This window comes from Dipodomys spectabilis, unplaced genomic scaffold, assembly GCF_019054845.1.
Source record: "Dipodomys spectabilis isolate Male_0828 unplaced genomic scaffold, ASM1905484v1 ptg000002l, whole genome shotgun sequence".
In the NCBI taxonomy this organism is placed as follows: domain Eukaryota; kingdom Metazoa; phylum Chordata; class Mammalia; order Rodentia; family Heteromyidae; genus Dipodomys; species Dipodomys spectabilis.
This window is the reverse complement of record NW_024870679.1, coordinates 2,591,315-2,617,472: the sequence shown is the minus strand read 5'-3', so window position 1 is coordinate 2,617,472 and position 26,158 is coordinate 2,591,315. Positions and strand designations below refer to the sequence as shown.

General features: G+C 41.4%; 1 protein-coding gene and 1 long non-coding RNA gene across 2 annotated transcripts; both read right to left on the bottom strand.

The window, feature by feature from the left end:
* Positions 1 to 215: 215 nt before the first annotated feature.
* LOC122111315 lies at positions 216 to 16,233 on the bottom strand. Its single transcript, XR_006147996.1, has 2 exons — positions 14,803 to 16,233; positions 216 to 6,277 (listed from the first exon to the last, which is right to left on the bottom strand). It is a non-coding gene; the product is annotated as an uncharacterized LOC122111315 (long non-coding RNA).
* Positions 16,234 to 16,400: 167 nt separating this feature from the next.
* On the bottom strand, positions 16,401 to 18,380 carry Kcna3 (potassium voltage-gated channel subfamily A member 3). Its single transcript, XM_042681555.1, has one exon. The coding sequence runs from the start codon at positions 18,378 to 18,380 to the stop codon at positions 16,614 to 16,616; it is 1,767 nt and encodes a 588-aa protein (XP_042537489.1). The 3' UTR covers positions 16,401 to 16,613.
* Positions 18,381 to 26,158: the final 7,778 nt, after the last annotated feature.

Sequence of the window (26,158 nt, the reverse complement as noted above, 5' to 3'; positions counted from 1 at the left end):
CAGCATCCAGAAGACTTGCTAAGCAAATGCACTCAAGTCTCATTACAGTATGTAGGAGCACATATGCCTGTGTACAGAGCTCACCCACATGTTCCTGTTAACAATGCCCTGGTTTTGATGTTTCTTGGTTTGAGAAAACCAAACAAGGAAGGAAGGAGGGAGGGAAGGAAGAAGGCCAGGTAAGAAAGGAAGAAAAAAGGGAGGGAGTCATTTGGAACTATCAACATGAGTAACAGGAATTTTCTTGGTCTTTTATTGAATTTTGCACATAACATTTGCAATGAAAACACTTTAAATCCAACAACAAAATTTTAAAAATGGATCAGATAAAAAGTCACATCATCAAAACTCACAGATATTTACTGGTATTTACTTAACAGAAGGCCAAAATTATTATGACAAGGACATCAGAGAACATGATACAGAGTTCATTTTAACTTTACATTACTATGTGATAAGTTAACATAACTCAAAGGCAAAAATGAATATGTAAAATATGTGATTTTTACATCATATTCAGAATTCCATTATTTATTATTATCATTAAGAACAATGATTACTTCATTCAATACAAAATAATACTTGTTTGACTTACCTATTTGAGGAGAACAAAATTCAATGTTAGAAAATTTAAAATTCTGATATAATAAGTACAGGTTTCATTTAAATATTCACAGTAACATTGCATTGCTAGTCAGTAAAAGTACAGAATGTATCACAGACTGTTGACTTACAAGGGAAAGCAGTAACAGTGTCTATCTGTTGTTTAAGGAAGAATAAAATGTAGCATTTGTTAGAAATCAGTGCAGGAATCTGCTCCATAGTCAAATTGAGCAGTTATTAGATTGTAATTTGATCTGGGGAAATCCTTAGATGCATTTTGAAATACGTGGGGGGAAGTTTGCCAAATATTTGAACTATGACTAATGTTAATAATGCTGTTATTTAATGAAAACCAGTTATTTTTGTGTATTTATAGGAAATGAGGTTTCTTTAGAGAGAACGCCTCGTGGTTCTGTCTCTGTCTATTGTGATCATTTTAACGAATAAATGAGAAAGGTCAGGGAAGACCATTTTTCAGCATGTTGACATTATGCGAAGTGAGTGTCTGTAGTCAGATGTGTGGACTTAATCTGTTTTAGGTGGACAACATCTGGATATTACCAGAAGGAGGACAAAAACTGTGAAGCACCTAAAGAGGTCTGACTTTACAATAGCAATAATACCTTTCCACTAAAACTTGAAAATTTCCATTGCATCTTTAAAATATATTTTGGTCCAAGTTTTAAATATAATGGCAATGACAGGCTTAAAAGAAATCATGTCAGAGGATAAAGAACATGAGCTTCAGAACTACTTTTTAAAAAGAATTTTGGTACCCGTATAGGGGCTTGAACTCAGGAGCTTTCACTCTTCTTGGCTTTTTCACCATTGACATTGTATCATCTGAACTACATAGATAGCGACTTCCTAGAGTCACTTATTAGTCAAAGAATTTTGGAGAAGTCATTTGATTGTTTCAAACCTTTATTGCTCAATTTCTAAACTTCAGATGGTATTAGTACCCCATGTGGATGGTGTCTTAGAGATAAAGTAGAGTACGTTCATGATCCTTGCAAATTATGAGATGAATGTAAATAAACACATAGGAAACTTGCTGAAAAACTTCAGTGGATTGTTTTTTTGTAACTCTGACCTGTGTATAATTATCATTGGTAAACATTTCAAAAAATATTCATGAAACACTTAATATATTTACTGTTTGCTTTCCCTTGTGTGTATTGTATGTGCACATATATATATACACATACATATATATGTATATGTATACATATGTATACACATACATATGTTATGTATACATATATATTTTTATGTATGGGAGCTTTTTAACATAAATGACACCATTTTATGGGCCATTCCCAAAATGGTCTATACAGTGTCCTTAAAAATTGAAAAAAGTGGATATTCTTATTTGGTTTCTATTCACACAATGTTATGGTATTTAAGAAAAACATTTCAACAGTTTTAAGTAAACTAAATACTTAACCTCCCCCACCCCCCACTAACCATTATGATCACACCACAGAAACAACTTACCACAAGAGATACTACTATGGTTTGTAAGGGCAGTTCACAAACGGTTGTCAGATATACCATCACACAATACACTAGAATTACCACTTAGCAAAATTTCACTGACTTTACACAAAATGAATTGAAATCACTTCTCACGAACATCACTAACCCTAATATGCACACGACAGACTCGATTACATCTAAAGTGAAAATTCAGATTCACAAAATCCAAAATGACCACATTAAATGTTTAACTAGTCAAAATATACATTTCCTATTATGACAGAGGCCTTTAAAAACTGCGCCCCCTCTTTTCTGAATGATAAGGATATAAGACTAAACCTCTGGACAAATAATCTTGGTATGACAAAATATTTCTGTATTATTCAAATGGACTGCTATCATTTTGACAGCTTTTCTAGTGTCCAAATTCTAGCACTCTTCTAGCCTTAATCTCTTTCTACCATAAAAACCAGCCACAAGAATAAACTCTTGCTTTCCAATTGGTACAGTCACCCGTTAACTTTGCTGTGCAAAAGATATAACCCATCAATTACCAATTATCCACTAATGCCAAACAAAAATGTTTGGTGTATCCCTGAATTTGATTCCTCACTCCTGAGCAAAATCAATGACAATATGGCTCGAACAGGCCTCCTTTGTACTTAAAAATTCACAAAATTTTATGTACATTATTGTACACTGCAGTCATTGCTTCTAGGACCAAAAGGGCATTAAGTTTGAGAGAAATACGCACCTTTCCGACAGCCATAGTTCATTGATAAATGCAATGCATTTGAGTATTAAATTACAAAAATTAAGAGTAACTTGAGAAGACATTCTGTTTAATTAATTAACTCTGCATTCAAAGATGAGATGAAATTATAGCTAATCCATGGCCAGAATAAAAATAAGGCTTAATTTTTTTGAATGTCTTGCTGATATCCATTCACAATGTTGGAGATGGCAATGTCTGGCTTTGAGTAGAGCTGTGTGGCTTCTTAGGGAGATGTATATATGAACACAGTAAAACAGGTGTAAAAAGCTCATAGTATTTGCTATATAGATGTATATATGAACACAGTAAAACAGGTGTAAAAAGCTCATAGTATTTGCTAGAAATACATAGTTAAAGAAATTAACTTTTTTCACCTTCCTGGTAAAGAAACTGGGGTTCTGAGCAGCTAACGGGATCATTGTGAGTCACATGACAGTGCCTGGCAGCACAGACCAACAGCTGCAGATACCTGCAGAAGTTCTCATAGGTTAGAAAACAAAAGAATGAAGAGAACATAAGGCAAACACTTCAATTGCTCTACCTTCCCGCATTCTCAGCTATACATTGTTGAGTGTGCAATAAATCTCTGGCACCCTATTAGCATCTCCCATGCAATTTGCAAATCACCTTAACATATAATTAAATTTGCCAAATACTCTCCTTTCCTTTCGAGCTATATCATTCATCTATTTTCCCTTCTGTAGAGTGATTTTTCCACCTTTTAAAATGATCCTATTACATATAGATGAGTAAAAATTCTTAGAGGAGAAAAAAATCTTATTTCCTTCTTGCATAATCAATTGGAAGGCTTAAATCTTATTTCAATTTATTCATAAAAATACATCAGAAAAAATTTTTTTGTACTTAGAATTCTTCAAAGCCTTAAAGAAAGAAACATAAAAAAGGGCTTGGGAACTGGGAAGGACTTTGGAGATTATTTAATACAGCATACTTGGTTTGCAATTGAAGAAACTGAAACTTAGAAAAAGTAATTAACAATCTGAGGTACCACAGGCTGAAAGTGGGTTGCGATTGTCAGTCTTCTGTTAACTAGTCTATTTTCACTACCTATTATATGAAAACGTGTTTGGCATGGTAGATTACTCTTCTGATAGTATTCTGTGCTTTGCTTGATTGTATAAGCCCATGTTTTATTTCTACATGAAACGGTAGCCTGCAATAATGATGCTAATTTGACACTTAAATACTACAATGCTTAAAGCTATGTCATCGGTGTTCTGATAAGGTAGTTTTTTATGTCTAGTTTTATAACATCACCCGATCTTTCAGGAAACACTGACATGGAAGAACTTCCATGGAAGTTGGTGAGTTTGTTGTGATCATTCATGTAGCTGATAAGGACTGCTCCTGCTAACCAGGCTGTGATGGTCAGTTATAATAGTTCAAGAAAGCTGTAATGAACTATTTCCTAGTCCAGTATCTCTACTACATGGACTATCACAGAACGAAAACAAAGGGATGGCTATCTTTTTCATTTTCATCACAAATCATCTTTGTCTTTTGTTTTGGTGACACTGGGGATTGAACTCACGGCCTCATATTTGCTAGGTAGGTGCTCTACCTCTTGAACCACTCCATCAGTTCTTGTGTTGGTTATTTTAAAATAAGGTCTTCCTTAATGCCCAAGCCAGCCTAGACTGTGATTCTTCTATTTGTGCTTCCTTGCATAACTGGGCACATGCTACAGTGTTTGGCCGTGTGCTCTCCCTGTAAGTCAGATGACAGGTATGCGCCATTGTGTCCAGCCTCTAGTTTCCAGCTCATGAACTTTTTGCCCTGGCTGACCTTAAATCACAATCCTTCAGAATCCTGCCTGCCAAGAAGCTAGGATTACGTGTTTGAGCTACTATACCCAGTTTGACAAATCCTGAATGGAGGTTCACATAAGTCAAATTTGAATGTTGTCATTTTTTTTTCACTTTTTCCTATAATGATTTACTCTGCAAATTTTGACCACAAAGAAGAATGTGAACAATTCATTGTAGACCTTGCCTCCAAGAAAGTTATCTGGATTGTATTTCCTACCATTTACTTTGTGGCTACTAGGTAAATGGTTGCTGAATTAATGGTTCTTTTAGATTAATGAAATTCACCATTTGTATTTCCTTTTATAGGGCATCTGAAAGTTTCTAATATTGGCTTTTTGACAGAAATTAAAATTCTACAGGTGCTCTTTTTGTAACTTAGCATTATTATGTTATGCATTTAAGTAACAGGAGATTATTTACACATTTGTTCAGGTTTATTTGAAAATAAAATATGGAAATGAAAAAAAGTTTTCTGTATACTAAATGTTCACAGTTTGACTTCCTGTAAGGCTTACAAAATAATATACAAATAGCTACCGTTCTGCTGAAATGTCACAGTCAATATATTAGTAATGGCACAGAAGTGAAATGTCCCCAAATGGGAAGCCACCTTCATGACCTCCTAAATCTCTTTCCCAACTAAAAGTCTGCTTGTTTACTTTTTTCAATTGGAAAAGAGTTCCATTTCTTAAAGAATATAAAAATAGAAAATGAGTCCAAGAATCTTTTACACATATACTTTTGCAGGAAAGGTTATAAACATCGGGTGGAATATTATATCTATATATCTATATATCTTTAAGAATGTACTTTGTCTCACCCATGAACATCCCATGAAAATAAAGTTGAATTAATATATGACACATGACTGTTTAAAAGTATAACTAAATGTTAAACATTTTATCAAGATAGACAACTTCAACATATACTAAGTACGACTTTATTTTTGTAAAGTTAAGGTCCACTAAAACCTAAACCTAATTTTAAATATCATTTTAAAGTAAAAAATAAAAGAATGCTTAAGTAAGCAAGGCACATTTCTCTTAGGCAAGTCTCTCTTTAATACCATTCATTTGGGCACAGTGTTGACTTTATTTATGTGTAAATGGGCTGATCTATGTGTGGGAGCCTTTGGTACAAAGAATCTTGAAAAATAATGTTGCACATCACTCAGAACATAGACTATAACACAAATGTAAATATAGTCCAGTAATTTTAAAAAATAACCAGTAATAATTGACTGGTTAGAAACACACATTTAGGCTTTCTTTATCTGTAACACTACTTTTGTATGATTAGATTTCATTAACATATCAAAAGGCTGAAATGATACCTTAATATTTTTTAATGTTCTTTATCTCTTGATCAGTATCCATTATGCTGCACACAATATGAAGAGTATCCTCCAGCTTTGAGTTGCTTTTTCTATATAAAGCATTTGTTAGGGATGAACTATTCAATTTAGCTGAAATAAAAACATGTGGTAGCAGAGAGAGGGCATCGGTGATGGAGGCGCCACCGTATTCTCCATCCTGAGCATCCTTCTGGGCGGGGCCGTTCTGCAGCTCTTTACATAGGGCTCTCCAAGGACCTTTTGGACAGAGAAGATGTAATAACTTACTGCACAGGTAGCAACTAACAACTCTAGGCTTCTCTAGTGGGGAGAATGGCTCAAGTGGTAGAATGACTACCAAAAGCACAAGGCCCTGAGTTCACATCCTAGGTATGACAAAGAAAAAAGAAAAATATAAACAAACCAAAAAACCTCTTCCAATTATAGGCTTTATGTCAATAGAAAAGTCACATCCATTATACATTTTTGAAACTTCATTTTTACTGTGATCTGTAAAGTTCAAGCAAGTTTAGTTTTAAAAGGTTTGAGATTATGCTAAAATTATAAACTTTTCTTCCCAATATTTCTGTCTGTTTTTCCCTACCAAGCAAATTTTGTCCTTTAGAAATCTGACATACATCATTCTTGTTAAATATGCTTTCTACCATCATTTCTTATATATTATGTATGAGTGCATATCTGATATGTTATTATTGTGTAACCATGCATGAGAGCAAATATAAAATATACTGACCCATGAGGTTACCTCTTACTTTCAGTTAGATAATAAAAATCATATTTAGTGAAGTAAGCCAGACTCAAAGAAACATAGGTTCTATGATTTCCCTTATTTGCAATAATTAGTATATGTCTAGGATATTGGCAGATGAGCAGAATAGCTCAATAACTATGTACATATGACCATAAAGATGATGCTAAGTGAAACGAACTCCAGGACATGAACACAGGTTTTCCTTTGTTGTTGTCTGTACTATGTGATTTTTTGTTTCTTTTGTATATTCTTCCCCATGGTATATCCCCTGTTGTCACTGTGTTTGATGTTGGTACCCTGGTATTGTATATACATTTATTTGAATTAGGGAAGGGAAGGGGAACAACAGAATAGTGACACAAAGAACAAGGAGGGAGCCAATGCAACAGTGATATACACAAGACAATATGTTGGAAATGATTTGTACAAGTGGAGGGGATTGGGGGAGGGAAAATAAAAAACACAACCAGTTAAAGCAAAAAAATTAAAAACAAACAATGTTGTGGGGTCCACAAAACAAAATAGTCCTTCCAATTCCTTTTTGTACTTTTTTTTTTTTTTTAAAGTCCTAATGATGCATCCTTCAGAAGAGAGGAATGATCTCTGTCTTGTGTGGCCTTAAGTGACCAAACCAATACATGCACAACAGTTTCTAACTTTTGCTGGTCTCTCTAAGTAAATTCAAGCTCTATGTTCATTTTAGTTTGCTGGCATTTTTAGTAAGGATGCTGGACTACTTGGATGGGCAAAGTCAACAGCCAAGTCATTCTTTGGTCTGGTTTACTTGGGCAATTGAGGCAGAGGGAATATTCGGAAGGTGCATGGAGAAAGTTCCTGCCAATTGCCATCCCAAGAATCTTGCTTCCTATCTGTCACAATATTACCTAAAATTGTGGCCATGTCTGCAGTGCTCATATCAATGTTATGATTAGCTTTAGTCTTTCCATGAGACAACATGGCAGTTTTCCACCGCTTCCAGCATTCTCCTAATACCAACACAAATAACTAGATTGCCTAAGTGATCTAAGTTTTGACATTATTAAAGTTATTCTAACAACTGTTTAGTTTAGCAAAATGAATACCAGGAAGCTGGAACATGTATTGAGTGGCGGGGGGAGATGGAGAAGGAGATGAGTGAAGAGAGGAATGTACACATGGGAAAACAGAACCAAGTCATTTGTCACCCCTCTTGTGTGGGTGAGGTTTGGAAAGATGGAGAAGAATAATGGAAGGGGTGACACTGATCAAGACACAGTGCATTTATAAACTGACTTACTGAACTGAAGCCCCTTTATAAAACTATTTAAAGATAATTAAAAAATTAAAAACAATTGAATGTGCACACGTGGAAGATGGGGAAGGAGTGACGCTGATCAAGATGTATTGTACTAATAAATTGACATGTCCAATTGAAGCTCCTATGCACAACAACTTAAATGTAATAACAAAAATGTCTTCCTAAGAACCTGTGCTTACTCCTTGTGGACTGGGTGTCCTCATTTCCTTCCATAATAGCCGATTCCACAGCTGGGTGCTGGTAGCTCACATATATAATCCTAGCTACATCAGAGGGTGAAACTGAGGATTGTGGTTTGAAACCAACCCAGGCAGAAAAATTTCTGAGATTTTTAATCTCCAATTAACCAGCAAAGAGCAAAAAGTAGAGCTGTGAGCCGGGCGCTGGTGGCTCATGCCTGTAATCCTAACTACTCAGGAGGCTGAGATCTGAGTATCGTGGTTCAAAGCCAGCCCGGGCAGGAGAGACCGTGAGACTCCTATTTCCAATAAACCACCAGAAAACCGGAAGTGGCGCTGTAGCTCAAGTGGTAGAGCGCTTACCTTGAGCTGAAGAGCTGAGGGACAGCGCCCAGGCCCAGAGTTCAAGCTCCGGCGACCGACAAAAAAAAAAAGTAGAGCTGTGTAGCTCAAAAGGCAAGTCCCGCCTTGAATAAAAAAGCTAAGCAAGAGCCCAAGGCTCTGAGTTCAAGGCCCAGTACTAGCACAAACACAAAGAATAGTTGATTCCTGTGGTTCTACCATGCAGTTTGGTAATTTGATTTAAAATTCAGGTTATTTTAAGTAACTTTATCCAGTAAGGCCCTATTTATAGTGATTTATATATATATATATATATATACATATATGTATGCATGTACTAGGATTTGGGATTTGAACTCAGGGCTCATGATTACTCAGCTGATCTTCTACTACTGAACCACACATTTAGCCCAGGTTTTTGCTGGCTATTTTGGAGATGGAGTCTAGTAAACTTTTCTGCCAGGGGTGGCCTCAAACTATAATCCTTCATTGCTTTAGCTTTCTGAGTAGCTGGAATGATAGGCATGAGCCATTGTTACCTAATTAATGCTTCCCTGCTAAGGTTTTTAATGCCTGACTCAATCAGTGCCCATAATAGTGAAGGCTTCAAGGAGTTTTAGGACTCGTTAAAATTAAAATCAGGTCTAAGGTTAAGTTTCCTAGACTGTCTACTACATAGATGAGTTCCTCAACAGATGTTACTTTCTTGTTCTGAGTTTGCTGTACCAGTTGAAGAGTCTATACACACACACACACACACAACTAAAATTAACTTTTACATAGGAAATCAAGTTCATGAAGCCTCATAATTTCTAGGTACCCTTGGAAGGTCCTAATATGATGTGCTGTTTAAGTTAATTATGTTAAGAAATCCATCCCCACACTTGGCAGTGCTTCTTGTAGAAAACCTGCTGGTGTGGGGGATAGATGGGGAAAATAGGAGACAAAAGAAATCAACTCTTGGGCTGGGAAGGTGGCTCAGTGGTAGAGCGCTTGCCTTGCATGCCAGAGGCCCTGGGTTCGATTCCTCAGCAACACATAAGCAAAAAGAAAAAAGCCGGAAGGTGCTGTGGCTCAAGTGGTAGAGCACTAGCCTCGAGCTAAAGAGCTAAAGGACAGCGCCCAGGCCCAGAGTTCAGGCCCCACGACCGGACCCAAAAAAAAAAAAAAGAAATGTACTCTTTATCTGATTTATATAACTGTAACACCTTTGTACATCACCTTTATAATAACAATAAGAAAATAAGAAAAAAACCTGTTGGAGTGTGCTTTAGCAAAGGGAATTTTAATTCCTAAGAGCATGCTGAGGCTGATAAGCCAGAAGAAGCACAATAAGAAAATTTTGCTTATTTGTTGGAAACAACTCAGATGGGAATACCATTTCCTTTCCTCTCATCTCTCCCTCCAATAAATACTAATTGAGCACAATCTGTATTACAGCTACTAGTCTAGGTCATGACCTCAAGGATGAAAAGGGAAAACAGACAATAAACCAAACAAATAAAATATATAATACATTATAGAGAAAACTGAGTAGAGAAAACATAATGACAGAAGACTGCCATGTTAAGAGCTGTCTGGCAACATGGGAAGGAATGAACATATGGGTATTAAGGAGGTATCCTAGGCAGGGAGAGCTGCATGCATGAAGCCTTCAAGGTGGAAATGCTTCTATAATCCAACAAAAGCAGGACCAATGCCCTTGCTGCACTGGATCACATGGGAGTGTGGCAAAGGAGGCCAGAGAGGAAGGAAGGAAGGCTGAATTAGCCAGGACTTTACTACTTTACTAGCTATAAGGCCTTTTGTTTGCACTTTGTATGAAATAGAGTGCTGAATCATGCTTCTGGTCTTCTTTTAGCTTTAGTTAGGGGTGTGTGTGTGTGTGTGTGTGTGTGTGTGTGTGTGAGTGTGTGTGTGTGTGTGTGTGTGTGTGTGTGTGTTGCTTTACTCTTCTTCTCTTCATTTTCTTTTTCTGTTTTTTTTTTTTCTTTTCTTTCTGGTGCTCATCCTGAGGTTTGAACCCAGAGCGTGGGCACTGTCTCTGAACTTTTGTGCACAAGGCTAAAGAGTATGGTGAAGATTATAAGACCTATAGTTCCAGTTCCAGCTTTTTGGTGGTTAATAGCAGATAATCAAAGTCTCATGGACTTTTCTGCATGGGCTGACTTTCAACTGCGATGCTTAGATTTCAGCCTTTTGAGTACCTAGGATTTCGGACATGAGCCATGCACCTGGCTTTTAGTTACTGTGGGGGGGGGGGAGTGCAGGGAGGGAGGGTACTGGGGCTTGAACTCAGGATCTTGTGTTCTTGTTTGGCTTTTTCTGCTCAAGCCTGACACTGTGCCACTCGAGTCACATCTCCACTCCCATTTTTGCTGACTAAATGGAGATGAGCATCTCTCGGGATTTGTCTGCTCAGGCTGGCTTTGAACTTTTTTCCTCAGATCTCAGTCTCTTGAGTAGCTAGGCTGACAGGTGTGAGTCACCAGCATGCAGATCACTTTAGGGATTCTTTTGAGCAGGGATTTGGCTGCACCAAATTACCATTTTCATTTGTGTACCTCCCACATAACTGCAATCACAAACATTCAACACCATGCCTGACTCCTGTGATAGGGGTGGCCTCCAACCACTATCCTCTCAATCTCCACCTCCAAAGTAGCTGGAATAACAGGTGTGAGCCACTACACCAGGCTAAATTGGGAGGAGGGTAGGAGTGAAGGCTGACCAGTAAGCTGAGCATGGCTTCCTCGTCTTTCATTAACTTTCTCTGAAAGGTTATTAACCATTCCCTGAAAGTGTATTAAAAAAAAAAAGATTTCCCTAATACTTCTAAAATTGCCACATTATACTACAGAAAACTAGCAATACCAACCATTTCTTGTATCTACGTTATTTTAAAAGTTAGTAAAAATATAAACCAGAACAAAAAGAAAATAAAATCCCACCCCAAAACACAATTTCTAAATATCCTGTTCCTCCTTCTGGGCTCCTCACCTCTATCTCTCAGCGTTTCTGTATGTCCTCAGGTTGGGAGGGGGGAAACATGTGAGACTCTGCATTTCTTACTGAGAGGAGTTAGCACTTCTATTCACAGCTCAGAGGTGAGAAAGACTTGGAACTGCTGTAGAAAATGGTGCTATTTTAAATATATAGAAGTCAATAAATTATAGCTATGATTTTTAAAGGAGTAAAGTATTGATAAATGTTCTATATGCTGTATTTCTATATTATATGAACAGCAGTTAACAGAGGGATCAATTTTAGGTAAACAAACCATAACTTTGGATTTTTTTTTGTTGGTTGTAGGGCCTGAACTCTGGGCCTAGGTGTTGTCCCTTAGCTCTTTAGTTCAAGGATAGTTTTCTACCACTTGAACCATTGCTCCACGTCTAGCTTTTTCTGCTTATGTGGTGCTGAGGAATCAAACCCAGGGCCTTATGCATGCCAGGCAAGCACTCTACCACTGAGCCACCTGCCCAGCCCCTGGATTCCTTTTTAAAATTTCAATCCTGAGATTTTACTTAGAAGATTAGATATAAGGGAAATCATGCTTTTATGTGTAGCTGTTTGTGGTTGTGTCACCACAACTGGTGCATATTGAAATCTGGCATAATATCTGTTGTAACATTGTAAAAGAATTGAACACTAGCAAATGTTAAAGTCCATGTTTCTCTCTGGATCACCAGCTCTAAGCTGTATACATTTCCCCATGGGTGCTGATGGAGAGCAGTGATTCTCCCCACAAGAATCTAGCTACACAGAGACATGCTCAATAGTATAGACTCTAGTTAGGCAAAGTTAACAGGCATAGATAAATGCAGACTCATTAGCATTATGCTTCAAGTCCAAATCACCATCCATTTTCATTTTGGTACATTATGCAGGGCCTTTGCGAAGGTGCTAAAGCAAGTATGCATGACAAAATTAAATCCTGATGTTTTCCTTTGTTTAGAGCACAGATTCTCTTAAAAATGCATGGGGGTGTCTGGGTAAGAGAGTAACCTGAGATGTTTCAATTTTCTGGCTAACTCCTGCTTTCAACCCTCCTGTTCTTCCCTTTTCCATAAGGGAGAGTGAAAATGTTTACACTGAATTCTCTCATAGGCCTTCAACAACCTAAGCAAAGCCGTGGAGAAGAAAAATTTAAAAATTCCATAAAAGTAACCTACACTGTTGATTAAAGCATATTAAACAGGATATTCACCTCAAAACTGAGAAATATCCATTGTCCTAGGAATTGTTACTGAAGTCTGACTGATGATGCTTTCTAATATTACATTCAGATTCATCCATCATGAAAAAAGCAATCTTCTATTACTCTCTCTCTAGTTTCAATAACTTACATTTGATTCTTCTGGTTAAAAATACCTGATTATTAGGAAAGGGTTAATTTTCAGTATACTGAAATAGGTTTCTGGAGATAATGTTTCTTTACTTGAGTTTATTAATTAGTAGCATGGAAAGCCAATCTTAAAAGCCATAAGGGATTTATTTTATCTTTCAAGTCAGGTAATAAAAGTAGTCTGGGTTTTGGCACCAGGATGATCTGCTTTTTAATTCTTGCTTGGCTTTTGTTCACTGTGAAGTGGCAGGGAAATCACTGACCTCAATCATGTCTTTTTCATCCTAAAATGAAGTTAATGACACTTACCTTGAAGAACTGACAAGTGCTCAGGACATCAATGACCCTTAATAAATGGCAATTACTACTGTCATAAAATAGGAAGACAATGATGATTCATGTGCTCATGAGCAATGTGATTAAAAAATAATTTAATCTCAGTAAAGTCTTTGATGCATGTCATGTAATTTAATTTATCTAAATGTTCTACCTGTGATAACACATTTTATAGTACCTGTATGAAGTACTTATTATCTTCATATTACAAATACTGCTGCCTTCCTATTACAAACCAGTGAACAGAGAGGTTATGTAACTTGCTCAAGGTCATACAGCAGTCAGAATTCAAACCCTGCAGAGCTTTCTCCTTCAACCATTTTATTAAAAATCTGTCAATTAAGAGAGTAGGATTCATTCAACAAACATGCAGGGTGCTACTTGCTGTGATAGGCACTAGATTACAAAATATCAAATATCCAAAGGCAAAAAAACTCAAGATACAGGACCTATAACCTTTAAGGAGATTCCAATATGGCGACTAGAAGCAATTCTATTACCTCAGGATTATGAGGTGGAAAACCTGTGCTATTTCTCTAGATAAGAAATAAAAGATCCCTTCTGAATTGTTCTTATGTAAGAATCTAGGGTTTTACATCTTCAGAATACATGTGAATAGAATTGTCACCTTCATGTTAAGCTCTTTTAAGAACAGACACCAAAATTATTTTTATAGGATTGCTATTTCTAAAATGTTCAAAAATGAGTCATAAATGGAATTTCTGGTCACTAAGAATAACCAAATGTTGGTTCAAAGAGATCAATATTTAAAATAACTCAAAAAAGCAAATGAGAATATATATAAAGGTATCTTGTTTAGACACATATACATAGGTAAAGACAAGCAGCAACCAGGTATATACAGATTGCTTTCCTCTTCCCTCTCTTACATTTCCAATACTTATTTCCCAGTCTTTCAAATGCACATATAGTAGTTAGGTTTCTAAATACCTGAAAATATATCATGAATTTTAAAATCAGGGCTATTAACTGTAGGACAGAGTAATTGAGCATCAAAACCAAAAAGCAATTCTGTATCATGTATAATTTATGTAATATGGATGAAACAAAATGATCATATTTGAATAAAATGTTACTATTATTCCCATTTTTAACTGTTTCAAAGAACTGTGCTACTGATAGTAATTATGCAAATTAAAATTGGACCAGTAATCGAACAGCTGCAGATTCTGCCCATTATTTATTTATTTTTTAAAAATGGGAAACAGGTTGTTGAGAAGCCAAGTGTTTGGCAAATTAATGGAGTAATCTTCAGTTCAGCTTGGGTGAAAGTTGTTCTGAAGAGAGTGTCATCATTTTGAGACAAACAATGGAAACCAAAGGATAATTAGTCACATGGGACAAATGGAAAAGATGTTATAAATGATCTTTTAAAAGGAACTTAATGTAAAATGATCTGTTTTATAATGCCCCTAATCCAGGAATGAATCTAGCTATGAATGACACCTCCCAGCTTCCCCCTATAGAAAGGGACCATGCAGTGCTCACCTGATGCTGGCTGTCTGCTGGCAGCCCTTAGCATGTGGCTGAAACTTGCAGGCATTTCCTGAAGATTCCCAATCCTTGTTATTGTCTGTGATTTCCTCATTAAAAAGGTGCATTTGTTTATATTTGATGTTAATTTTGCTTGCCAAGTGTGGTGGTGACAGTTCTGATGTGCAATTTGGATTTTTCTTTTATTTATGTTAACAAGGAGATCTGAAGGTCTCTTGTGGTAAGATTCAGGTACACTGAATCTCTCCTTGGCTTATGTGCAGACTATGTTTACATTGGCTTTTCATTTTATTTGTTGGATTATCACTTCTTAGAAAATTGCAGAGAAGCATCTTCTAAAATTATTGCCGGATAACTGGCATTTAATTCATGTCATGCCTTATTGGGGCTTATGGAAACATTTCAAAGATATTTTCCTTCTTGGTTCAGTCACAGGGGGTCACAAGGGTGGATGATTTACATAGAAATAGAAACATTTCATGATTCCTTTCACCTCCATGTATTTTCAGACATAACTTTGTGTGGTTTATTCAAATAGTGCTTTACTTTATGAAATCACATAAAGTAGGAACCATCTGGAAAGGTTTTTGTGGAAACAACAGGGGCAGGAAAGGTGGGGTGGGGCTAGAGAGCAAAAGATGCCATGACAACCTTTTTCGGGTTTCCCAGGAAACATGGGTTGCTATGGTAACTGCATCAGTCAGGTCCGAATTAGTAACTTCCGCTGGAAGGAGTGTCTGCCACTTTAATCTTCTTGTGATACTGCAAAAGCTTATCTCTCAGATGCATTAGAATTGTTGTTGTTGTTGCTTCTCAGCAGCACTGGAAACATCTGTCTTTAGACTTTGGTAGATTTTTTTTCTGGGACATACACATGGAACCTCACCCAAATCTGTTAGTCTAATACTTTTGCAATGCCTAGCAAACTCCAAAGAGTTAAAGTAACTAGTCGGAGGGGGACTTGGGGGTTGAGTATTTCCCTTTGCTCAAAGTTAAGAAGTTTAAGATTCGGGGATGAGAGATTCAAATAGAAACTTCCAGTCAAAACCAAATAAACGTATGACTTGCTTCTAAGTCACAGTTCTAGTTAGATTGCTCATCCATATATTTAAAGGGCAGGCAATTTAAGTAATGTCTATCACTTAAGTATTTGCCTGCTTTGCTTAGTGAAGAAACAAGTCCATTTTAGTTTTGAGGTTCAACAGTTACTCAACTGTTTAGTTTCGTTTCCTCCCAGGATATACTTTAAAAAATTTTTTTCAATATAGGGTGTGTACGAGAAAACAAGTCTAGTGTCAGTTTGTTCACAAAATTATTGGAGGGGGAAGGCCAGAAACTGGTGGCTGACACTGGTAATCCTAGCTACTCAAGAGGCTGAGATCCCGAGGACTGGTTCAAGACCAGTCCCCGGCAGGAAAGTCTGTGAGACTCTTATCTCCAATTAATCACCAAAAAGCCTGACGTGCAGGTGTGGCTCAAGTGGTAGAGCACCAGCCTCGAGCGAAAAAGCAAAGGGAGAGGGGCCCAAGGCTCTGAGTTCAAGCCCCAGGACCGGCAAAAAGAAAAAAAAAAGGCGGGGGTGGAGCGAGGGAGAAGGAGAGAAAAATGAAAGAGAGAATGTAGCCCATTCGAAAACAGGCACCTGTTTCCAGGGTGAAGCCACGGAGAGAAGGCATCCTACTTCCTCGGGGGGTCCTTCTCTGGATGAGTGGTCTGGAAATGTACAAAACAGGGGCACACGCAGACCCAGGGGGCACGCTGCACACACGACACCCAGCACACTCTGCCACTCACGTCACGCAGCCTTAGACATCCGTGAAGATCTTTTTGATGTTGACGCAGGAGTTGGGGTTATTGTTCGTGGTGCAGGTGGCGGTGGAGTTGCCCGTTTTGAAAGGGGTCTGGGGGAAGGCGCTGTGGTTCAGGCCTCCCTCTTCGATCACCATGTACTCGGACTTGCTCAGGGTGGAGTTACTCCGCGCCTTGCGGAGCTCCTCGGCTGAGGACGACAGATGCTGGCAGCTCCCCACGTGCAGGTACTGGGCTTGCTCTTCCCCCTCTGTCTCCCGGTGATAGAAGTAATTGAAGTTGGAGACGATCACGGGAACCGGCAGGGCGATGGTCAGCACGCCCGCGATGGCGCACAGGGAGCCCACGATCTTGCCCCCGATGGTCACCGGGTGCATGTCGCCGTAACCCACCGTCGTCATGGTAACCACGGCCCACCAGAAGGCATCCGGGATACTGTTGAAACCCGAGGTGGGGTCGTCTGCCTCGGCGAAGTAGACGGCGCTGGAGAAGAGGATGACCCCGATGAAGAGGAAGAAGATGAGCAGCCCCAGCTCACGCATGGAAGCCTTCAGGGTCTGCCCCAGGATCTGCAGGCCCTTGGAGTGGCGGGAGAGCTTGAAGATGCGGAAGACCCTCACCAGGCGGATGACCCGCAGGATGGCCAGGGACATGGCCTGCTGTCCGTTGCCCTGTCGCTCGGCCAGCTCGGTGCCCAGCGTGATGAAGTAAGGGATGATGGCCACGATGTCGATGAGGTTCATGATGTTCCTGGAGAAGGTGGCTTTGCTGGGGCAAGCGAAGAAGCGCACCAGCAGCTCAAAGGAGAACCAGATGATGCACAGGGTCTCCACCACGAAGAAGGGATCCGAGAAGCTGGAGGCTCCCGCGGGGGACCCCGACGTGCCATTGCCCGCCGCTTCGAAGGCGTCGGGCGACGAGGGCGGCGGGGCCGGGTAGTCCTTCTCGTCCCGGAACTCGGGCAGCGTCTCCAGACAGAAGATGACAATGGAGATGAGGATGACCAGCACCGACACGATGGCGATGCCCCGCGCCGGCCCGGAGCTCTCGGGGTACTCGAAGAGCAGCCACACCTGGCGCTGGAAGTCCCGGCGGGGCAGGGGCCGCTCCTCCTCCCGCAGGAAGCCCTCGTCCTCGCGGAACTTCTCCATGGCCTCCTCGCCCAGCTGGTAGAAGCGGATCTCCTCCGAGAAGATGTCGATGGGCACGTTGACCGGCCGCCGGATGCGCCCCCCGGACTGGTAGTAGTAGAGGATGGCGTCGAAGCTGGGCCGGTTGCGATCGAAGAAGTACTCGTTGCGGAGCGGGTCGAAGTACCGCATGCGCCGCTTGGGGTCGCCCAGCAGCGTCTCCGGGAACTGGCAGAGGGTCTTGAGCTGCGTCTCGAAGCGCAGCCCCGAGATGTTGATGACCACGCGCTCCCCGCAGCAGTCCTGCTCGCCCGCGGCCGGCAGCGCGGGGGGCAGCGGCTCGTAGCGGTCGCAGCCGCCGCCGCCACCGCCGCCACCGCCGCAGCCGCCCTGGGGCGGCTCCGCGCCGCCGCCGTCCGCCGCCTCCGGCTCCGGCAGGTGGTCCCCGGGCACCACCGTCATGTCGGGCGGCGGCGGCTCCGGGCCCGCGGCGGGTTCGGCGTAGCCGGGGTTCACCAGGGTGTGGGCGTCGCCGTCGCCGGGGCCGGGCCTCGCGGGGTCCGGGGGAGGGTGGGCGCGATGGCGGGCGGAGGGCTGCGGCGGTGAGCGCAGGAGGCTGCGGTGCTCGTCCATGCGGCGGGGAGGGGAAGAGGCGGCGGGGCCCAGGCTCTCCTCCCCGCGCGCTCCCCGCCCCTGCGCCGCCTCCGCCCACCGAGCCCAGCCCGCCGCCGCCGCCGCCGCCTGTTGCTGCCGCCGCGGCCGGGCTCTGTCTGGGGCTGGCGCGTCGCACCCGGGCGGCTCGGGCAGAGACGCCTCCTCCCTCCTCCTCCTCCTCCTCCTTCCTCCTCCCTCCTCCCGCTTCCCTCCTCCTCTTCCTCCGCCCTCCTCCCTCTCCCGCTCTTTCTCACCCCCTCCTCCTCCTCCTCTTCCTCCGCCACCGCCGCTGCCTCCCCGCGGGGCGCGCGCTCGCCCTCCGCGTCCCCCAGGATACCCGCCCACCGAGTGGGCGCGCGCCCCACGGGCCCGGGGCGGGGGTGCGGGGGACCAGGAGCCACCGGCCCGTCCTCACCCATTACTGCTTTGTACACACCCAAGTCACCCTCGTCCTTGCACCTTGCGGAGTCCCCCAGCCAAGCCCTCATCCATCCAGCCGCGGGGCCCGGACCCCCACCCACAGGCTTGGGGCCCTTCCGGCCAGGGCGCGCCCCCTCCCGTCCCCCCCCCCCCCTTCCTTGTGGTCTGCCTGGCAGCATCCCAGTTGCCAGGCTGCTTAGACCTGAGCAGGGAACCACACCTCTGGCTGGAGCACAGGCCTGCCCTGGCCTCCTGACCCATGCCCAGAAGGCCAGGAAAGATGGAAGACAAGAGGCACCGTGCCCTGGCCAGGCCTTGTTTAGGGAGGGAGTGCAGGTCAGGTGGGCGTCCTGGGGAAGAGGCAAGCTCACCTAGTACCAGCAGTCTGATGAGCTGACTGCTGGGCAGAGGATCACTCTGTGTGTGTGTGTGTGTGTGTGTAAGAAATAGTACTAAGGGACTCCTGGGGGCTGATGAGCTTCTTCCCTGGAGACTGAAAGGTGGGCAGGCACTTTGCTTCTGTCCAGAGTAGTAGTTCACACTGGGTAGAATCGAGGATCAAATTTCTGGTTTGGGATTTGCAGTACTGTTCGTGAGAAAATAGTGGGAAAGGGAAAAGGAAATTTACTACATCTAATATATGGTTTTTGGTTTATTTAAGTTTTTTTTGAGTCTCAGAATCAATAGAAATCTTTTATTTTATTGTAAAGATGCTGTACAGAGGAGTTATAGTTACTTGAGTAAGGTAATGAGTACATTTCTTGTCCAGTATTGTCACACCTCCTTTGTTCGCCCACTATCCCTTCCTTCCCTCCTGCCCACCCCCACCCCTGAAGTTGTAAAGTTCACTTCCCAACTCCAAGCCTTGGGTCTATTATGGGAAGAACAGGAGCAGGACGGCTACCCAGACTCTACTTAGTAGAATGCCATCCTCGCCTCTGTCGTGGGAAATTTGCCCCATTCTAATTGTTTAAGTAAGAGAACTTTGAAGGTTTGATTTGTGTTTCTGTTGCTTGATTTGAGCCAAGAGATAATTTACATTTATTTCTTTGGAGAAACTATCCAATTTGTTGCGGTCATTGAAAGCATAATGTCTGTTCGCAAAAAGTTTGTTTTAGCTACCCACAACATAAGCCAACTCTAGGCTTATACAAGTCTGTTTTCTATTGTATAATCCAAATCATTTACAGAAGAGGAACTGTCATTGAGACAACACGTCATCCATCCAAAGTGAGCTGACAATTCAGACTGATGTGTGTGATTCATGGTCATTCCTTCCCAACCACAAAGCCCTCTAGGTTAAAGAGCAAGTCTTACCCAAACTTCGATTCCTAGCAACTCTTAAAGTATCTTGGAAATAACTGGATGCTGATGGTTCACACCTGTAATCCTAGCTACTCAGGATGTTGAGATCTGAGGAGCATGGTTTGAAGTCAGCCTGGCCAGGAAAATCTATGAGATGCTTATCTCCAACTGACCACCAAAAAGTGGTCAGTGGAGCTGGGGCACACGTGATAGAGTGCTAGCCTTGAGTATCCTAGCTAAGGGACTGTGACCAGGTCCCAAGTTCAAGCCCCAGCATGGGCACAAAAAGGAACATGTCTTGGAAATAATGGAAATTTGGGGTTCATTTGTTGAGTTGAATTCCCCAGTGATTCTTTACATTTCTATCTGCTCTAGAGTGATGTTTTCTCTTTTTGAGTGCAGGATCTTATTGGGATTCTTGAGATAAGGAGTGGGGGGAACATGAGCACTGAGGATAGTACATTAGTTATTTCTACCTCCAGCTCTCCTGGGTTCACGTGCCTGTTTCTTCATCTTCCACTTCAGGGACAGCGTAGTGCTGGGCACTGCAGGTGGTAATGTATGTTGTGAAATGGAAAAAAAAAATGGACAACTGTGTCAAACCCTCTTATTAAATGCCAGAATAGTATTTTGGGAGATAGTCACCTCATTTGTTTCCCTACACTTTTAAAGCTGTTGATTAGTATAATCAATCATGCAGGTATTTAGAATGAAACCAAGTGCTTGCTGCAAAGCTAGCTCATAGAAAGGCAAAGACCCCATTTTTGCTGCTCCTGTTCTAGTACTGAGGCCTGGACTCAGGGTCTTGGGCTTGAGCTCAGGCCCTTAGCTTTTCCACTCGAGGCTAATGCTCTGCCACTTGAACTACACATCTACTGCCAGCTTTTTGCTGGTTAATTTGCAATAAGAGTCTCATGTACTTTCCTGTCTAAGCTAGCTTCTAGCCATGAGCCAATCCTCAGAACTCAACTTCCTGAGTAGCTAGAATTAGACTTGAGCCATGGGCACCTGGCTGTCATGGATCTTCTTTTTGTCTTCCTTCCATCCTTCCTTCCTTCCTTCCTTCCTTCCTTCCTTCCTTCCTTCCTTCCTTCCTTCCTTCCTTCCTTCCTTCCTTCCTTCCTTCCTTCCTTCCTTCCTTCCTTCCTTCCTTCCTTTTGTTCTCTCTCTTTTTCTCTCTCCCCTCCCTCCCTCCTCCTCTCCCTCTTATTTCTCTTTGTGCCAGTCCTAGGGTTTGAACTCAGACCCTAGGCACTATCCCTGTGTTTTTTTCACTCAAGGCTAGCACTCTACCACTTGAGCCATAGCTTCATTCCTGGACTTTTGGTGGTTAATTGGAGACGAGTTTCCCAGAGTTTCTGTCTGGGCTAGCTTCAAACCAGTATCTTAGATCTCAGCTTCCTGCATCACTAAAATTATAAGTGTGAGCCACCTGTGCCTCGGTACAGTTTTGGGGTTTCTACTCAGGGTCTGGGCACTGTCCCCGAGCTTTTATGCTTGAGGCTAACATACTACCACTTTGAGCCACAGCTCTACTCCTGTTTTTTAGGTGATTACTTGGAGATAAGAATCTCACAGACTTACCTGTGGCTGGCTTTGAACCATAATCCTCAGATCTCAGCCTCTAGATTAGCTAGGATTATAGGTGCGAGCCACCAGTGCCCAGCTACAGATCCTATTTTTAAAGATCAAATGTTTCATGCACTTCTATGTCTGACTTGGAGAGTGATTTATTCTTCCCTTTGCAAGAATTAGGACTGAAATTAATATTAATCAATGGCAAGGAAGACTAGAGCAGAGAATGGTCCTGTGATGGATGATCACAAGTTTCTCTGAAGTATCTCTGTCCTTCAGAAATCAATCTGTCGGCTTCTTACATGGATTTTCATTATCTGGAAGACTCTTATTATAAAGCTTCCTAGGACAGACTTGATATTTGAAGCCTAGAGAAGTTTAGCAGTCTGTTCAGCTCTCATAGCATGTTCATGAAAGAGCTGGGCCTAAAAACCTTGGATCGTTTCCACATCCAATGTTTGCTGTACTGTATCACACTGTGAAACTCTTATGTTGATCACTGTGAGAGTTTAATAAATACTGAATTTCTAACAGCAGCCTATTTGCTTCTGATTGCTGACTAGTTCACTTCAATTCATATTTATTTTAACAGAAAACCACTGCCTTGTGATGGCTACTCCGTTGTCTATAGGAAATGAGTTGGTGGGTGCCATTCCAGCCCTGTTGGACAGCAGAACCTATTGAAACAAATCAATGTCAAAAATGGCACTTCAGGAGAAACACATACCACTTATTTAGTACCCCCAGTGGAGTAACTCAAAGTGATTTGAAAATGTCTCATTAATCCTCATGACACCCCTGTGGGATAATAATAATATTGTTGTAATGTTTAAGTGTAGAATTGTGGCAAAGCAAAGAGCTTCTCGGAGTCTCTACAGGATTGCCTTCAATATTAGAACCTAAGAAAAGACACCCAGTCTGCAAACAGGAAGATGAATCTCAATATTTGGCCTTTCTGTTTTGTTTTAGGCATAGCCTGGGCTTCTTACTGACCACACAGAACTAAAAACAGCTCCCCAATTGTTTGCCAGATGGTGAAAAGCATCTGAGATTTGCCAGAAGTGTTTGAGAATGAAACAAGGCAGACCTTGACATCCTAAACCACACTTAATGGGAGATGAATAGAGAAGAAATTATATGTTTTAGGTACTGTGTATGAACTTTAAACATAGATCTTACACTAGGCTTACATAGCATTAAGAACAAAGGCTATAAATCCATGGAATTTTTTTTACAATGCTGTCACTTAACAACATAAATAGTAGGCCATGATCTGAGGTTCCAGGCCAGTCCATGCAGGAACATCCATGAGACTCGTGTCCAATTAACCAACACAAAGCTGAAAGTGGATGTGTAGCTTTGAGTGAAAAAACTAAGTGACAGCATCCAGACATTGAGTTTAAGCCCCAGTACAGACATGGGAGTACAGATATATCATAAGCTACCCTGTTACTATTCCATTCTTGCCAGGCTGTTTTTCAGTGGTACCAAGCTAGCTCCCATCTTAGGCTCTTTTTATTCTCTACTCTGTTGCCTAAAACACTCTTCAGATTTTCACATAGCTTTCATCATTAACTTCTGTGTCTGTTCAAAATGTCGCTGAATCAAAGATCCTATGCTCAACCAATATTCCAAATAATGCTGCTTCCTTGTCCGCTCCCCAGGTATCTTACCTGCTTTATTATTTTCCTGATTACATTTATAATTTAATCGAAGTTAGACTTTGTATTTGACATCTTGCTTATTGACTGTTTCTTACACTACAACACAAACTCACTGAAGACAGGGTTTTGAGTTTCCATGCCTGTACTCCCCAAATCTTGAATAGTACCTTAAATATAATAGATGTTTAATGGTTAATAAATAGGAGAAAGAAAGTTATTAAATAGAGGAAATGGTGACTGTACAGGCATGTGTATTTACAGAACAATGGGTGAACTGGTTTTGCTAGTATAGAGGAGCTATTTTGGAGTGGTGTCTGTCCAGTACTGACTCTAAGAATGATTTCATAGAACCAGCTGGGCCATGAAGATATGCAAGGATTCTTTTATTAAACTACCACTTTCTTCTTTTTTTCTCTCTACTTTCCATTCTCCCATCATCCTGAATTGGTCTATGCTGCACTCTAGATTGTACTTTAAACTCCCCACTTTATTTTCTTCCTGAAGATACCCTAAACGTACTATTTGTAGCATTAAACTCACTATCTTTCTTCTCCAACTTGCTTGCCTTCCTGTTTTTCTTATTTTGTGCTAGAATATGGGGTTATCCCCACATCCTTCCTCTGCCCCTGTGTTCATCTGGCTGCTAGGTACTTTCCATTCACTCCTCACCCCATAGTCCCCAGGTCTCCATTATCACTGCCAGTGCCTCAGTGCAGGCTGCCATAATGGTTTTAGTCTTTTATGTATTTCATCCTCCTGCATGTAGCTATATTATCTTTGCAAATCATACATTTGATCATGTTGTTCTCCAGGGCTGCCATGATGGTCAAACCCTGCCTTGACCTGTCATTTTGTCAGCATTTCTACACTGCATGTTGGTCTAGATAGGTCATCCACTCACAGCTGGATGTGTGTGTGTGTGCATGTGCACACGCGTGTACATATGCATGCATGAATGCTTGCACCAGTACTGGGTCTTGAACTTTGCCTGAGCATTGTTTTTTTAGCTTTTTGATCAAGGCTAATGCTCTAACACTTGAGCCACAGCTCACTTCTGACTTTTTTTTGATGATTAATTGGAGTTAAGAGTCTCATGGACTTTCCTGACTAGACTGAGTTTGGACCAAGATCCTCAGATATCAGACTCCCGAGTAGCTAAGATTACAGATATGAGCCACCGGTCCCCAGCTCACCACTAGATCTTTGCTACTGCTAGCTGCTCTTGCTGTAATTCACCAGATTTCCCTTCTATCTTTGTCTCAGCTTAGAGGTCACTTATTTTGAGGTTCCGCTCTCCCTGGCAGCCAAGATTACCACTGCAAATAAAACTCAGTAAAGCTGCTTATACATGAAAGCAGTGGTACTCTGTCATCAGAATTCCTATAGCAAGTTGTTCATATCTCCTTTTTTTTAAAAAAAATTCTTGATGCCAGTCCTAGAACTTGAACTCAGGTCTTTAGCACTGACCTGAGCTTCTTTGCTCAAGGCAAGCACTCTATCACTTGAGCCATGGCTCCATTTCTGGCTGTTTGGTGCCTAATTGAAGATAAGAATCTCACAGACTTTCTTGACTGGACTGGCTTCGAACCACAATCTTCAGATCTAAGTCTCCCATGCAGCTAGGATTACAGGTAGGAGCAACCAGCATGAAGCTTTTTATCAAATTTCCTTTTGAGGGCTTTGCAGTACTATATTTCAGATGTGTGCTATGGTCCGCACGAGAGAATGTGAGCTCCGTAACACCACCAGCTAAAATACTGAGCTGTGAAAGCACATGCTAAGCCAGGCACTGTGCTAAGCACTTTATATGTAGTAGCTTCCAAGTTCTCTGCAGCGCAGATAGTATCCCTACTACCTCAGTTCACAGGTGGAGAAATTGAGTACAGAGTGGGAAAACCACTTGTGTATGATCACACAGCTAGGAATTGGAAGAGTTTGAGAACTTTACTCCTCCAAGGCTCTTCCCTAGGCCCCTCTGTGAGAATTGGATGCTATGTGTTTGTGTGTGTGAACATGCACATGCATGGAATTCAGGGGCCTTTGGATTTCATTTGACTTTATTGCTATAGGTTTGTGCTCTACCACTTGAGCAACACTTCTACTTTTGAGATAATCGAGATTGAGAGAGAATAGCTTCATGGACTTTTCTGCCTGGGCTGGCTTGGAACCATCATCCTTAGATCTCAGCTTCCTGAGTAGCTAGGATTACAGATGCAAGCCACCAGTTAATGCTTTGTCTAATTCACATTAGTATTTCCAGTTCCCAATATTGTATTGCTATAGGAGAAATGCCATTCAAGGTACTAGAGAAAAAATGATTGTAAAGCACAAATACTTATTTACTAAATAGCTGATAGACTATGATGAACCTAGTTAGCCTGTCCACCAACACAAAATTTATTAGTGGACCCTTCTGAATTTGCATCCTTTTTAAACAAAAAAGATGCTAAATACAGAGGAGCTTTGCATTGCTGTGTCCATCAGAATGACCCAGCAGTCTGTGTTCTCACAAGGCAGAATGATTTTTCAGAAAAAATTCTATTTAGGGAAGATCAAAATTCTGTCAGCAAGTATGCCAACTCAAGACTTTAAAGTACTGTGTTAGACCATGCATTTAATTAAGCCTGATGCTTTCTTTGAGAGCCTCTATGTATGAGAGAGAGAGAGAGAGAGAGAGAGAGAGAGAGAGAGAGAGAGAGAGAGAGAGAGAGAGAGAGAGAACAAGAGCAATTAAGCACCAGAACACCTGCATGGCCTTTTCTAGTTCTGGATAATTTATTGCAAAAGCGCATA